We start from the raw sequence: 17,182 nt of genomic DNA on the forward strand, positions 1-17,182 counted from the left end.
TGATTTAATGAAGGGGAGAACTCGTGGCATTGAGATTTGGGGAACTGGCTGTCCTCCAGTGTTTCTCAAAGTGTGGTCCCTGGACAACAGGAGAACTTGTTAAAAATGCAAGTTCTCAGGCTCCACCCCAGACCTATGGAATCAGGAAGACTGAGAGTGGGGCCCAGCATTCTGCGTCTAACATGTTCTCCAGGTGACTCTGATGAGGTAGGGACCCTGATGAGGTAAAGGACTGAGAACCAGCAAGGGATGGCACCCTGGGTGACTGCGCCCCTTTCCTTACTGGACTGCTCCTGTAAAAAGGAAGGTTGTGGGTTTCTGTTTCGGTGAAGTAGCCATTTCTCACCCACTCAGAGCTTGTTCTTTCAATGATGACCAACATTTTCCTCTTTTTATTCTGATTTTTTTTAAAGTTTTTAAAAATTATTAGGAAGAAGTCATTGATAAAGTGAGTAATGGCTGAGGAACCTGGCTCACTTGTTTGTCACCTGCAATTTTCCTCTGACGGACCATCAGGCTTTTTTGTAAATGATATCCTTACTCTGTACCTTTTTTTTTTCCATCTCTAAGGAAGGGCTATTACTATCTGACCCTTCTTATTAGGGAGGCACAAAGGCAGTGTAAACATTTTTTGGTAAATATCAAATACAACTTTTTTTTAATGTAAAATCAAAGTATTCCTGGTAGTGATTACTATTACTGTTAAACATTTTCAGTTATGAATGCAATCTATAACAGAAATATGGAATAGATACTTTGCCAAAGTCATCATAGTCATATCCAATAAATATTGTTCCAAAATTACTTTTAAATTTTATCTATCTCAACAAGCAAAGTAGCTTACCATATAGTTTAAGATTTGGGGTTGATATTCAGAATCATTTCTTTGTTCCTTTTCTTACATATGTATTTGTTCTGAACCTAAATGTATGAGTACTAAAAAAGATGGCATGTTGTGCTTTTTAAAAGCACATGGGGTTCTGTGGGTGTGCCCTGGAACCCACACAGTGCCAGGCATATAGCAGATGCCAATAAATATCTGCTGAATGAATGATGCTACTTGTAGCCCCATCTTTTCCTAGCTGAGCTCTTGAGACCGAGGGAGGAAGCTCTGTATTGGTCTCCTGCGTTGACTCACCATTTGCAGGTGGGATTTTCCCTCTCAGCCCTCATGCTAGAGTCACTAGGCTATGTAACATTAGGAAAGCAGGACCCTAACAAAGGGCTCTGTTTTCAAGAGATTCTGGACTAGCCCATGGTAGATGTCTGCCGAGATAGACAGCACGTGACACAGGCAGAACCTCATATAATAGGTGCTCCGAATTCCCCTGGGCTCCTAGATGTTTTATAGTTCTGTTGTTGTTATTCTTTGTGTCTTTGTTTGCTTTTCGCATTTCAACAGAGATCAGAGCATCCTTCTCCAAATTTCCTAGCCCGTCTTCCTCTTGCAGCTAATGAAGTGCATGGGCCACTCCTAGTTGCCAAGGAGTTGGAATGCTTCTTTGACTGTTTTTTTAAATCCAGAAATCATACAAAAGGCCTAGTCATTCACTACTGGGCTGGTTTGGAACTCTGCCTGTTTGATGCTAAAATGGAAGGGCAGACATTGCAAAACAGCCTTTCTTTTCTTCCTCCACCTGCTTCATTTTAATTTTATATCTTGAGAGTGTAACATGGCTGCCTATCAGAAACCTTTAAGTTTCTCTCTTCGGGTGCTTCCTGCCTCTTGGCCTAGGTCCCTGGACTCATGGGGATAGGAAGATGAGTAAGACATGATTCCGACCATCTTGGAGTTTGTAGCATCCATGGAGAAGACATTCATTACATAGATTATTGCAACACAATCTAGAAAAGTAGAGGAAGGAAGTAGAACCCTGCCAGGTGAAGGCAAATAGATTCTGTTCTAGGAGGAGGGGAAGCCACAGTTGGGTTGGGAAGGGAAGGGAATTATCTAGGGAGAGGGCAACGGCTTCTGGGAGAAGAAACAGCCTGTGCAAAGACACGGAGGTGTGAAACTACACTGCTGTTCCAGTTGGTTTGAGTCCAATTTCCTCACCTAAGAGTTGGCAGCAGAGTCAAAAGTTTAGATGCTTTCTTCCTTCCTGTCCGTGATAGGATACACCTCACCAGGCTTCTCCCTTTCCCTCCAGACACCAGGAATGATCCCCTATGCTGTAGGGTGTCTCCAGGTGAGCAGGAAGGGTTGGGATGCCCCTTCTGAGACCTTGACCCTGGCTCACCCTCTCCTAGCTGGAGGATTCCAAATTCTACTTGAGAGTGGCCCAGTGGACATCTTGCCAGAATTCCGGATGCTGATGATCATGGTGCTCTGAGTGAGCGAGTGTGGCTAGTTTTGGAAAAGTCTCTGATTATTCCGAGATCGAGGTCTGTCACATGGAGCCCTGTCCCTGCCCGTTGCAGATACAGTCATCAACCTTCCAGGAAATGGATGACCAGGCTGCCCAGGTTTCACGTGAAACTGCATGAGTCCATCTTAAAAGAACCAGAAAAGAGGAGGAAATAAATCCCATAGATATAGCTTGTGACTATATGGAAACTCTAGGCGGGCAAATTCCCAGCCGTGAACAAGGGGCAGAAAAAGTTGGCTAGAAAAAGCACCATGTTTAACAAAAAGATCAGAAATGAAGAGGTCTTTAAAAACCTGTAATAATTCAATCATATTCGTTAATCCCTCTGAGGGCCAAGTATTTTGCTAGGGGCAAGGGATAAAAATATGAGTATGATTTGCCTCTGACCCAGAGGATATTCTCTGTAGCCAAGAAGACCCATATATAAATAAAAAGTTGTAATACAGCATGACAAAGGATCTACTAGGGAGATTTTTTTTTCAATGTCATAGGAGTATAGAAGAGGGAGCAATCACTTAACTCCTAGGGACTGGGAAAACAGGAGGTGACTTTTAAAGGGTGCAGAAAGGAGTGGGGGAGGCATTTTTTTTTTAATTAAACCACAAATAGGATTGGAATCGCCAACATTCAACTCTATTTGACGTAAAAATGGCAACTTCATCTAATTTAGCCTAACAGTAAGGGCACGACTAGCATGGTGGTTCCATACGGTCCACCAACTCTGATCAAATGGTAGTATCTGCCTAGAAACTGTCTTGAGAATGATTCTGAGGATTCCAGGATGACAGGAAAGGATAATATTGAAGTTGATTAATGGTCTGTCCTGGCTAAGGGATGGGTATAAATTGAACATAGTTGCCATCCTTACATTATAAGGAGATTTACAAGCAAAGATACAGAAGTGTGAGAAGCACAAGATGTTGCCATGATGGTAGAGAGTTCATGGCGGTCGGAGGTAGATGGTCTCTGGGGGTGATGGGGGACAGAAGGAAGACTCATTAGAAAGCTAGGTTGGTGTGTATCGCCTTGAATGCCTTGAATGACCTTGTAAACAGTCCTCATGCTGCTGCTTGTACCCTATTATCTATTTGACTTACTTTTTAAAACAAACACACATTACTTGTTCCCCGCATCCCCAAATGCATGGAGGTTATAACGTTCTTCTCTGCTGCTTTGTCTTTGTTTAATTCAAAGCTTTCTTTTAAGAAAAAGTCACAAAGTACTAAGAGAACATACAATAAGTACTTTGCAAATTAAATTGGAGGATGTTTTTAGGTAAGATAAAAACCAAGTCCTGTGACAGTATAGATTCTGTTATACAAAGGTCAAAATCATTGCATGAAGATTTTCTTTTCCTTTTTTTTTGCTACTAAGAGGACATTCAAAGAAGTTATTTCAGTCTAGTATCTCAGGATCCACGGGATAAGAAAATTAGGAAGGCTTCATTATGCCTTTCCAGGATTTAGCTTTCCAGAGGAACTCTGTGTTGTGTCCCAATGGGATTCTCTAGATTGAATTGAGAGCATTGAAAATTGACCCTAAGGTTTTAATTGCACAATACTGAAATTTCCTTCTGAATAAATTTTTGCAAGAATTGTATTATTTTTCTTGGGAAACCTAGGCACCACAAGAAACTTCAGATCTCATTTCAATGGTTTTTAACCAGAGGTGCACATAGGAGCCCCTTTGAGCAGCTTTCTCATGATCCACCTGCTTGGGTTGCAGCCTAGAAGATTCTAATTTGGTAGCTCTGTGTATCCTATAGAAATATTAGTTTTCTCAAAGATTCATAGCAATAAGCCAAAGCATGCAGACGACCTCTGCAAAGTCAGAATGAGTTTCACTGATAAAGCAGAGTTCTAACCCATGTCTTTCCTGGTGGGTGTCCTGTCTCCTATTGGTTGATTTTAGACCCCACACCCCTTGATCTGGGGTTTGATTGGTTTGCTATTGACCCCCATACTATGCCAGTTTCCTGCTAGAACTGGAAATACCTACTGAGTAGAAATTAGACCATATGAAGTTTCATCTTAGATGTTGAGACAAACTGTTTTTAAATGAAGTAGAAAGAAGAAAGAACTGTCAGTTTCACAAAAGCTGATCATGACTCAGGCACATCCAGACTCTTAATATATTTACTCCCAAGAGAACGTCAGTTAATTTCACTCTAATATCCAGGCTTCTGCGGAAAGAGCGGAAGGGGGGTCTTCTATAGCCATAAGCCGGGGATACCAGGGTAAATGTGGGAAAGACTAGGGGACATTCCCTCAGAGAGAACTTCTGTCCATGGGCTACTTCTCTTTGTCAAAGATTGGATGGAGTTGGCTGACCTGGTGATAGGGGAAGGGTGAGAAGAGTTACGAATTTTAATAGAATCTTTGTTTTACCTGGAAATAATGTACAAAATCTAGAGAAACAGAGAGTAGAAGTGAAATTTGGGGAATGCTTCTCAGTCCTCCTCAAGCGATCCATGTATTTTGGCTCAGGACCTGAGAGATGATGGAGCAGGGGTTGGGGAGACCACCTTTGGAACGGGGTCTGGTTTTGTGCTTCAGAAAAGGTACCTATCTCTTCGTGGAGTCACGTGGCAGTGCCTCTCTATTTGGCACACCCCACTTACTCTGGAAGTTTGAACTACAGTTTTGTTGATCTTGGGCAAGATATGAAAGGACTGTAGAACCCCCCCCCCCCCGGTCAAATCTTCAAGGACATAGGTGAGTTCATGCTTCCCGGGGGTGTGGGCTTCTTTTCATGGGAAATTGCTTTCTAGTTGCGATGATGACAGGAGAATCCACAAACAAATGGAGGAGGCTGACCTTGCCCAGCCAGGGAAGCGAACAGAAACCACAGGAATACATTTCCATCATCAGTATGGGGCTTAAAACTCTTCAAAAGTCTCTCTCATTCTTTTCAACGTCTTTGAGTTTGAGCTTTGCAGCAGCAGGAGGGCAGAAGTGGTGCCCTAAAGATTCCTGAACCTAGTCTCCCTTGGAGTGGGTGGTTATTCAAAACATGTCATCGATTGAGGAGCTATCTCAGGATTCCACCGTTCTCCCCCGCTGTAAAATTCCACTTTGCAAGGATAAGCCCAGTGACCTTTGCTTTAAATCAGGCAGAGGAAAGTCATCGCTGCAGTGCAGCCGCTTAGTGAAGCAGCCTCTCCAGCTGGAAGGCACAGAGCTTTAGGGAAGAAATGGAACGCAGAAGCCAAAGATGACCCCGAGTCTGGTGTGGGTCCAGGGTGGATCACAGGGATGGCAAAAGTTGCATTTATTTCTTCCCTGCCTTACTTCTGTTCTTCCTCTGAAGATCTATTCAGAAAGACTAAAGTGGGGGGAGGAAAAATTTTCTCTAAACATGGCAATGCGTGCGTATGTTTACCATTTATTGAGTGATGATCACATGCCAGCCCCTGAATGGGGCACAGCTCCAGTTATGCGGTTCACAGCCCTTCCTGGAGGTAGGTATATTCACCCATTTTCCAGATGGGAATCCCAAGGCACAGAGAGGTACAGTGACTTACCAAGATCACACAGCTAAGTAGTGCCTGAGCCAGGCTTATGGTCTAGTTCTCTCTGATATTTCTAAAGCTACCTCTTGAGTATGCCGTGCTGCCTCCATCACTGATCTGAAACTGGGTCCTGGGGCATCCAGACCCCACTACTCAAACCCCATGTAAAAAGGAAATGCACTTGGTGGGCTGGGGGTGGGCTTCCACCAATTCCCTTTGGCTATGGCAGGGGGCTTCCGTGGGTGTCCCCTGGGAACATGCGCTCTGGGATGTGGCTATGTTGTCATTTCTCTGCCTTTTTTGTTTGCATTGCCGTGATCTCTCAGGTGCAGTGTGCCTGTTCCCAAACCAGATACCGTCTATCTCTCTCTCTTTCGTAGGCACGGTGCTGCTGTGCCAGGCAAACCAGGAGGGATCTTCCATGTACAGTGCCCCCAGTTCACTTGTATATACTTCCGCAAGTAAGCCCGTGTTGTGGCTCTCTTTTTGTTTTGTGACATAAATCTGAGTCCAATCACCTTCCCTGCCATGTCAGTGCTCTCCCCCTCCCTCTGCACCCCCCTGCCTTGTGGCTCTCTACAAGGTGAAGTTGATTTTCATAAGCATGTCTGTTTTCCCTGTTGCCTTAGCATCTGCTCCCTCTGCTCATTACGTCTGAATCCCCACCTCCCAGATGTCCCAGCCATTCTTTGTTAGACCTGCCAGGACTGGGTCCAATGGGTGGGACATGGGGCATTGGGATGGGCGGAGGGTGACGGGAGGGAGGATGCTATAGCTCATTGCCTGACTTCTATCACAGCTCTGCAAATTAATATGAAACTAATTGAAGTAAAAAACATGCAGGCTGCCCAAATGGTACCCTAGCCTAGCAAAAGGTGCTTGATTAGTACTCTTGAGCCCGATTTTCCCATTGTGGGAAATATTACCAGCCAGTGGCTAGTGACTTGTTTGCAAGGCTGTTCTATCCTTTGCTGTGTGATTCCACTGAGGAGGAGGAGGAGAGAGAAGAATGTGTCTCTCCTCCTGCTTAACTGGGGGAAATAACAACAAGAAGGCACTTTATTAAATATGAATATAGCCATCAAGTGCTAGGGGGAGGAAACCAGAAATAAATACGGAAGATAAATCGCAATGTTGAGGTGGAAGAGCAAGGAATTCTCTGCCTGAGTTGGATGCTCTGGGGTGGAGAGTACCCCACTCCCACCCAAGTTCCCAGAGCACAGTGAGGAATTAAAGTGCTCACTGATTCCACCATGGTTCCCCAGCAAGTTTGCCCCTCCTGAGAGTCCCCCAGCCACAGCCAAGACCTGATCATCGATTCCATACAGTGTGTGTACACCCTGTGAAATTCCCACAAGTGCCAAACAGGTCCTCAATGGGGTCAGGGCTCACAAATGAGTCTAGGGGCCAGGAGGAAAAGGGGGCTGCTTCCGAGACAGGATAGAGAGGGGAGTGGGAGGGGAGCGGAGGTAACAGGCTTATGATGATTAAGAGGATGACGGACAGGGGAATCCTCAGCGTGTGCCAAGATCAAGCATCTTGATTCCCACAGGCTGAGACAAACCCAGCTCTTCGCTGTGGGATCAAAGGTTGGAAGCAGTCACAGGGACCCCAAAATATAATGATTATGAGAAACCCGAGGGTCCCTCAAGGAGGGCCAACCAGTTGTTTCTCCCAACCAGAGTATAACCTTCAACAGCAGTTTTGACATTCATGACATGAAAGGTATTTTCCGTGTGCCCCGAGAAGCCAAAATCTAACCATACTGGCCAGAAGAAGTTCTTTCTGAATTTATGAAAATTGTCCCATTTGGGCCAGTGTAAATGCATCTACATATATCTCCTAGAGTTAGAATGCTACTATGCATTTTCACATATTCAACCTTGCTTAAACCTCTCAAAATCTGCACCAGGTAGGTATCATAATATTTGCTTTACAGCTGAGGAATTGGAGGGCGCTGAGAGGCGGAGTACCTCACCCAGGATCACACAGCCAAGTGTATGGTAGATTTGTTTTTTGAACCTGGGGAAATGATTCAACCTTTGACTGCTTTTCTGGCTCCATTTGAGTCTAAATCTCATCATCATTGCACTGTACCTGTCCCTCCTTCATCTCTATAAATATTATTTTCTGATGGAGAGTTCGTCTACCAAAACTCACCATAGGGTTGAGTTCCAGAGTATGATTTTGTTTTTTTCTCTGCTGTTGTTGTCCTGTAGAACTGTCTGGGATGAAACGTTCTATATCTGCCCTGTCTGGTATATGTGATCTTGGAACCAAGGCATTGACTTTTTAATGTTATTTCATGTTGATTAATGCAACTGTAATTAGCCACGTGGGGCTCATGGCTACCATACTGGACAGTGTGGCTCTCTACAATTGTAGGCTGTATTTCTGTTTCAGTTTGCCTTTCAGAAGTGAAGAAAACAAATTAAGTCCAGAAAAAGGCTAGTTTGAATTTGTACAGCTATTCTAAAGTGACTTGTAGAAAGTGTGTATCATAAATGGCACACGTGAATTATGTCACAAATACTCCATGTTAAAACAGCTGAAGCATACAGAGGAAACAGAACAATTTAAAGCAGGAGTCGGCAAACTATAGCCTGAGGGCCAGATCGAGCCCACAGCCTGTTTTCCTAAGGCTTGTGAGCTAAGACCAGGTCGTAGCTTTTCCCAGGGATTATAAGAACAAAACAAAAACAAAAACTAATATGTGATAGAGACATAGGAGGCTCGCAAAGCCTAAAATGTCGATGATGATCTGATGGTTCTTACGAAAAAAGTGTGCAGATCTCTGATTTAAAGAGTCCATTTTATTATGGAAAATATAAAAAGGGAATATCACTTTACTCACTATAATTATACTTTTTTCTCTGAGTTTAAAAGTAAAAATTTATAATAATTGTAGAAACTGTATAATGTGTATCCAACACGCTTCATTTTTAAATTGCATGATCAGTCATATTACCTACACATTTTTCATCCTATTTCCACTTATTTTGTCATGTGTATTTTATGAAAATATGTTAACAGCTTCATAATATTCTACTGTTTAATGATATTAGATTTTAATCTGTTCCCCTCATTGTTGGGTATTTAGGTTGATAGCAATTTTTCAAAAATATCACAGAAAATAAATGTCCTTGTATACAGTAGTTTTAAAGAAAACAATTAACAAATAGCTAATCCTACTTCCCCTTAACAAAACAAAACCAAAACTAGTTTCCCACTGGTATCCCTAATTTCTTACTAGATCCCTTAAACAACATTATTCAGACTGACAAGCTCAATGAGCATTTCATAAGGGCCTCCAACTCTGAGACCTCTCCTTCTCCACTTGGGTAGACAGAGGGACCTTAGATTATTTCCATCTTGAGGCTGTGCAGTGGTGCTGAGGGTAAGGAGCATCCATTCTTCCCTAAAATGCATTGCTTGAGGCTTCCTTTCTCCTTAATTCTCAAAGTCAGCAATGCGTTTTTCGGCCAGGCTGTTTGCAATGAGCTGGCTTCTTTGTAACATTCACTTAGGTTTTTTTCTTCCAGATGAAGATGTATATTTTAGTGCAAAGTCGCATGCCATTATTAATAATTCAACCAGCACATAAAGGGTCATTTTTGCACACACATACACACCCAGAGGATACCCACACAGTCACCTAAGATTCTTTTCCTTACTCCAGGTCTGACATACACATAACTGAGAGCCACAGGTCTCATCTTTGAGCTCTGAATGGTGTTGTCTCTTTTTCGTTAAAAATCCTGCCTTCTTCCCAAAAGCTGAGGCTTCCTTCTTCTCAGCAATCTTTTAGGATACACCTGTTTTTTGACTTGAACATGCATGTGTTTCTCATTTTTATCTAATAGTTGTGCTCCTGCAGAAAGGTGTGTGTAAATTACACTTTTGTAAATTAGATCCTGTGTGTCGACTGACTTCCGTGATTACTTCTGAGTTTGTATTTTTTTTTTTCACGGATCTTTAACTGGCCTTGGATGTTTTACACTTAAATTGCCCCTCTGCCTAGCCAAAGAGCTAATCATGTGTAAATAACACCCTTAAATGCAGTAGGAGAGATGGTTTTTAAAGGAACCCTGTGGAATTAGTCTGTAATGAAAATAACTCCTACTGAAGTTATCTGTTTTTTAAGATGCATTTTTGCATAATAGGTTTTTCCCTCTCTTATATGAATCATCCTAATAATATGACCCAGGATATGAAATCATTAAGAGAAGGATTTTCACTCACGGCTCTGTGTCAATAAAACCTAATGCCACAATTCTCCCAGTCACCCCAGATGACTCCAGTCTTTCTTCCTCACCCCCAAACTTGATCCTGCTGTGAAACCCTAGTTCAAGTTGTGTCACAGAACATCACACATCCTCTTACGTGTCCTAATAAACCACTCTCATCCAGAGTGTCAAACGGACCTGCTTTCTGTTAACTTAAATTAAGTCAGAGCAAAACCCCGAAGAATTTGAATAGATCACCTTGTACCAAATGCAAAACATTTAATCCTAATATTTTCATTATAAAAATATTAATTTTAATCAAGTAAATTAAACCAATTACATAAAATAATTTTACTAATTTTCAAATAATTTTAATTCATTAACATTGTGTTTGCTTGGAGTAGCCAGCTATACAAGCCCTTTACACAGAGGTTTGGTGAAAGTGGGGGCAGGGCTGATGGGCCTGCTCAGTGCCCACTCAATCCTGGGCCCAGTGGTCTGGAGGCTCCTCCTGTCCTGTCTGGGGGAAATCTACCAGCTGTATTGTCAGCACTGTTTACTGTCTGCAGTGAAGGCTTGATGTCAAAATCAGGACCAGGCGGAAATAGGAAGGTAAAGAACCTATCACCTTTCTTCAAAATGAAAACATTGCCTTCATTTTTACGCGTTGAAATATCAAGAGGTAAATGATTGGTTTCATGAATGGGAAAGTCCACCTTTAATTTGGATTAGCAAAGCCAGCTATCACTGATCTTTATTTCTATATAAAGTAGATGTTTCCAGAAGCAAGGAAATGCTATCAGCTTTATTTTGTTTTCTTTACAATTTTATGAATAACTTTTAAATTATGAAAGTAACATGTGCTCACTATAATCAGGGAAGCACGCAAACAAATACACACATATACACACGCATATTATATGGAATAATGTGTATTAATATCTCCACTCTATCCAAAAAACACAAACCCTGAAAGTAATACTTTTGACTCCCTAGTAAGTATCTTTCCCCATTTTCTCCATAACAATGCAAAGAATGACATACACACATGCAATGGGAGAGTGTCAGCAGTCTGATTTTACAGAGGGGCGTATACACATACATATTAAGTGCACATTACACATATTGACTATACCTTGATTCACTTACTAACACATTGTAGCTATCTCCCGTTCAGCCTTTTTGATGTCTTCATGCTGTTCCATAGTGTTGATGGTCCATAATTTATTAAACCGTTCTCTATCCACACTCATTCAAGCCACTTCTTTTTATGGCCCACCATAGAGGCTGCAGCAAGCATGTTTGTGTATGCCCTGACACACCAATCCTTCACATCCCACATCTATGTTCCTAAACATGGAATTGTTGCTTCCATCCCATTGTTCTTGCTAGCACCTGCATATTTTGCTCTTTTTAATTTCACAAACTGGATGGATGAAAAATAGTATCTCAGTTTGCTCTCGTTTAATTTGCTTTCCTCTTGTGAAGAGCATCATCTTTCCCATATTTAATTGTCATTTGGACTTTTACCTCTTGTGAATTTCCAGTCTACATCTGCCCATCTCTCCTCTGAGTTTTTCTCATCTTATTTTTAATTCACATGGAGAGATAATTATTCGTTAGAGAGACTGATCTGTGAGTACCGGAAGTGTTGCAAACATTTCCTCTTTTGGCCATTCGATTTTGCTTACGTTCTAGGATGCATTTTAAATTATATAGGCCAATATATCTGTCTTTTCTTTTGTTACTGAGATCAGGGTGCCAGCTTGGTGAGTTCTGGCGAGAGCCCTCTTCCTGGTTCATAGACGGTTGCCTTCTTACTGTGTTCTCACATGGCAACATATAGTGTCCTCACATGACACTATAAAGGCACTAATCCCGTTGTGAGGACCCCACCCTCATAACCTCATCTTAACCTGGTCACCTCCCAAAGGCGCCATCTCTAAATACCATCCCATTGGACATTAGGGCATCACAGATTAATTGGGGGCTGGGGGACACAATTCTGTCCACAGCAAGTACCTTGACACAGAGGTGCCAGTGTTATTCATCAAAGGCTAGAAAAGCATTTTCCAGCAGAAATTTCTGTGTGTTTCCATACACTTATCAATGCAAACAAATATAAAAACAGTTACATGGATGCCACAGCTGAATTTCTGATCTATGTGAAGACAAATACTAAATTAAAAGGAAGATGACTGTTCATTCCCCCTAAAATTTTCACCCCTGACAACAGGGAAAAAAAAAATCTATCACAGGCAAATGCTTAGGAACCTAAATGTTAACAAAATGCAAAATCATCTCCTTGTTTATTCCCTTTTATGGAACTCAAGGGCAAGTGGTAGTGGCATAGTTTTAATTGATGTATTGATGGCAGATTTTATGGAAGTAATTGTGTGGAATTCATAAAACAATGATTTAAGTGGCAGAAACATACATAAATCAGGCCTGCATTGTTCTACTTTTAGGTAATTGATGGATCTTCCATTGGTTTCTATAATTGAAGGAACAGCCTAAATTAATTTATGGCTTCTGCTTTCTTCTGCCAAACACAGAAAACGTCAGTAGAATGAGTTTAGTTAATAGAAAGTGCACGTACAGGTCATTGTGTTACTGACACATCGTTTAAAGAACTGCGTCTTCTTTCACTCTCTCTTTCCAGTAACTCGGGGCTTTGCGGTGCCCTCGGAGAAGACTTTTTCTTATATTTTCTGGAAGGATTGCTTAACAGAATAATAATCAATGCTTGGATGAAGCTGAGGCAAGTGAGGGACTCACCTCAGACAAAATTTACAGAGGCTCCAAAAAACTCAGTCATCAGTATAAATGACATTTTAACGCGATATTTTTGAGAATCGAAATTGACGGAAAAAATTCATGGTGATCAACGTATTAAAAATTCCTATAAAGACAGGATGAATGTTAATTTTTCTTTTGCTTCTGGATCCAATATGGCTCAGCAGAGCACTTCTTTCTTTAAGTTTTGATAGTCTGTTCATCACAGATTTTTTTAATAATAATTTTAACTTTTTAAAATATTGCCTTAAAATATGATTTATCTTGATTACAGGGTTTTTGGTGCCCCTCTTCTTAAAGTTTGCACCCAAGGTGATTGCCTAACTGGCCTTACCCTTAGTTCCTGCCCTGAAATAATAAAAACAATAACAACAACAACAACGATAGTAATAATAACTACCATATGTCAGGCATTCTGCTAAGCCCTTCACATGAACTTTCTCACTTAATCATCACAAGAAAACTATGAAATAGGGATGATTATTACGCTTGCTTTTTACATGAGAAACTTTAGACTTAGAGGAATTCAGGAACTTGTCGGAGGTGACCCAGCTGGATCAACTTGGAGCCCAGATTAACTGAATCCCAAGCCTTCCATCATCCCTGTCTATACATTTACACACCAGAGATGGAAGCATCCATCTACGCTGTTCCTGGAAGTGTCTCAGCAGAGAGTGGTCACCTGGAACCTCTCAGCAGCTGTCCAACCCCTGCCTTCGAGCCAAGGTTTTGCTTCTCCTTCCCATCCCAAGATTCCTGGAGAAGCAGTCCTTCGCTATCTGATCTGTTGGCCAGGGGTTGGCAATATTGTTCTTTAAAAGGCCAGCTAGTAAATATTTCCAGCCTTCAGGCTGTCTGGTCTCTGTTGCAACTGCTCAACTCTGTCATTATAGTTTGAAAGTAGCCATAGACAATACATAAATGAATAGGGGTGGCTGTGCTTCCAATATAACTTTATTTACAAAAATAATTTTCAGGCCAGATTCAGCCAGAGGGCCATAGGTCACCAAATCCTTTGTCAGGCCATCATTCTCATTCGAAAGGGCAGGACACAGGGCAGCTGGCTACCTGGGGGTGCAGATAAAAAGGAGACTTCTTTTTGGTGAGCCCTTGCATGTAGCTTTCGCATTTTCTACCCTTTTATCACATTTTAAAACAATGTAAGGCAGGCACATGAAGAGACTACCCTTCTTCGGGTACATATTAAAGTAAGATATACACATAAGTTCGGTTGAGATACAGAAATTCAGATCGATACATAAATAGATACACAAATTCAGTCTAGATAGAATGGATTGACTTAGTTTTGCTCTCGCAGTAAGCAACTGACAAACAAATCTGGATTTCGAGGCTGTGTTTTGGTGCTGCTGGCCTTCTCTAAGACCTGCCTCAGTTTCCCTGGGAAAAGCGGTGAGACTTTATTGACTTACCCGGGATCCTTGTCCTCTGCCCGGGCTGCTTCTGTTTCCTCCTGCACAATTCCAACAATGCTGGTCTGCAAGGCCCTCCAGACTGGATCTTTCTAGCCAAACATCAGCGCCTCACTCTTCCCATGTCTGTGGCTCACTGTTATGGTGACAGCAGACCTGTGTTCCCTCTGTCACCACCCCTGAAATAATTCATTCTTTACTCATTTTATCAGTCCTTTGATGAGAGAGCGGGGTGAAAATGCATTATGTCATTCAACCAGTTTTTATTAAGTTCTTTCCATATACCAGGTACCATTCTGTTCACTGCAAATACTCCATGAACAAGACATCCGCAAGTTGGCCTCTATAGTGCCTACATTCTTGTGGATGAGACAGATAACAGAGAGATATATAATGCTAAGGTCTCAGAATTGCAAACACTTTACTCATAGGGGTTTTGGGGAGGCCATACCCAACAGAAGATATACCGACTGTGAACACTGCCATTTGAATACCTCTTGGTAGGTGAATCAATACCACTGCTCTCCCCATTATTCTGCACTATAGATAGACACATTCGGCTTCTGAGATCCTATTTCCCTCGTTGAACCTGTGGATGGAGAGATTTTGACTGTGTGCCATCCTCTGCCTGTCGCCTCAATCATAGCACATGCCTGACTTAATGAACAGTGAGTGTCCACGGGTGGGCGCAGCTGTCCAGCCACCATGACTGACTGATGAACTCCAGGACCCATTCTTTCTCCATCACTGAAGCACCATTGCTTTGCTTTGCTTTATCTGCCCTGCTGTCCCATGGCCCAGCATAGCTCTGATTTGTTAGCAGGTGGTCTGTAAGAGGTTTTTACTAGCTCTTCTGTTAACTGAGTTATTCCACCTGGGCACCAGCTTTCAGAACAGGTTTATGTGAATTTTCAATCCCCGCCATTACCGCTCCAACTGGCTTAGCTCCTTCATCGATGTCTCTGGTTCCAGTGGCTGAATCACAATCATAGACCACTTTGTTGTTACTGTTTTGTTCCCTTTTTTTTTAACCAATTTCAGGAAAATTAAAAAAAATATACTAGTGGAACACCCTCAGTCCTTTAAAGGGAGAATCTGCAAAGAAGCTACATTTCAGGCGACTATCTCGCTCTCCCGGCACTTTGGTTATTAATCTCAATGCCGAGTGGTGACTTTTGTCTTCTTCAGATGGGGGCCTCACTTCTGCAAAAGGCTGCCAATTGCGAGAACTACCATCCCGTGGTGTGCCCCCAAACATCTTATTTGTCTTGATATTTCTTTCACAGAAATACATATGACAGATAAGGAGTCACCAGAGGATGGTTTGCTTTGTGTCAGACAGATATTAAAACAATAAACTACGTTGCCCTGGGATTCAGCACGCACACAGCCAGAGAACAAGGCTGAGATGAGATGCCTCTAAAAAGCAGCGAGGCAGTTCTTCTGGGGAAATTCCCTGGGAACCCCAAGTCCTGTGATAGCATTGACAGAAAGTTCTTTTTAATGCTCACATTTTTCAAGAGGATCAACAGACTTCCATGTGCAGCTCCCTCATTGAACTCCTCGACCATGCCCACATTCCTCCGGCCCTTGGCAGGGGCGAGAGGGAAATCCTTCCGTGGGTTGAGAAGCTTATTTTAAGAGTTTATCTTTTTAAGCACTCATCTGCACTTCATTTGCTTTTTCAAACTAATGTGGATTTAAACATGGAAAAAAAAACATATTCTGAGTTCAGATTTCTGAACATGAAATTTGCAGGAGCCAAAGATAAGACTATCCAGCTGAATCCAGCTCTAGAATACGGAAGGAGGGCAGCTTGATGCAATGGAGCAAGTGTGCATTCCTAGGGGACCAAGCTTTGCAAACTGAGCTTTCTCCAAGACTGCAGAGCTGGGAGCGGCATCTTAGGATCTTAGCGGAATAAGAACATCCAATGACACTCATCCAATTCAAGTCCTGGGGTGGGGGTTCTTGGTGCTTCTTGTGTAGGAACATGTCCAACCACAGAGGCAGCCCCCTCTTCCCTTGCCTGTTTTATCTTCAAAAGCAAATCTTCCCATGCAGTGCAAAGGTAAATGAAAGGAAGCCGAGCTTGCCTCCCATTGGAAGGAAAAGAGTGAAACGAGCCTGTCATAGTTCATTTAAACACGGTAATTTAAACACTCACTTCACTAAGAACTCCAAAACCACCATTTTCTTAAATCATGTTTTTATTTACATAAAAGTACGATCACACCAAAAGCTATTTTATTGCTACTGTAGAACTTGGGGGGGAACGTTAACAAAATGCAGTTTTCAGGACCAAATAAGACATCACGTATTTTAGATCCGTCTCTGTGGGCTTTGTTTGCATGCAATGTAGGCTCTTGATGCCTAATTGCTTTTTATGTAAAATCAAATAAACGTACAAGAACCATCTCTATAGGCACACCTGCCCGAGGATATGTATCATCCACACCCTTGGTAATTGTTACACGGATCTAAGAAACAATTCCCAGAGATCATTTCTTGCTGGCACATCCTAGTCCCTCGTATTGGTTTTACAAAATTCTCCTCGAGCAACAAGTGATTAGTGAGAAGAGCTGGATTCAGGCAGAGCTGGGTCTAAATTGCCGTGGTACACTCATGGCGCGACCTTGGCCAAGCCTCCGCCATGAACATATTCATGAATACCTACTTGCCTGTGAGCATTAAATGAGGCATTGTAGCTCCTCAAACAGATGGCTGTACCTTTCCTTTCTTTCTTAGAAGCCATCTTCTCCAGGTCCTTTTGAAAGTTCATCAAAGAAGCTGGTTTGGAAGGTTTATATTAGTCTAGTGACTGGACAGTTGGACTATTTCTGAATGGTT

The 17,182-nt window shown here is 42.1% G+C and overlaps 1 protein-coding gene across 11 annotated transcripts in view; it reads left to right on the forward strand.

Annotated features, from left to right (window-relative positions):
* Positions 1-17,182, forward strand: part of RBFOX1 (RNA binding fox-1 homolog 1) — a 1,010,377-nt gene that overhangs the window by 921,249 nt on the left and 71,946 nt on the right. For all 11 annotated transcript variants that reach the window (XM_046668733.1, XM_046668741.1, XM_046668738.1 and 8 more), the window contains one exon: positions 6,261-6,341. In XM_046668733.1, the coding sequence (XP_046524689.1) occupies positions 6,261-6,341 (81 nt within the window). The remainder of the gene's footprint in view (positions 1-6,260; positions 6,342-17,182) is intronic.

Source organism: Equus quagga, chromosome 7, assembly GCF_021613505.1.
Source record: "Equus quagga isolate Etosha38 chromosome 7, UCLA_HA_Equagga_1.0, whole genome shotgun sequence".
Taxonomy (NCBI): Eukaryota; Metazoa; Chordata; class Mammalia; order Perissodactyla; family Equidae; genus Equus; species Equus quagga.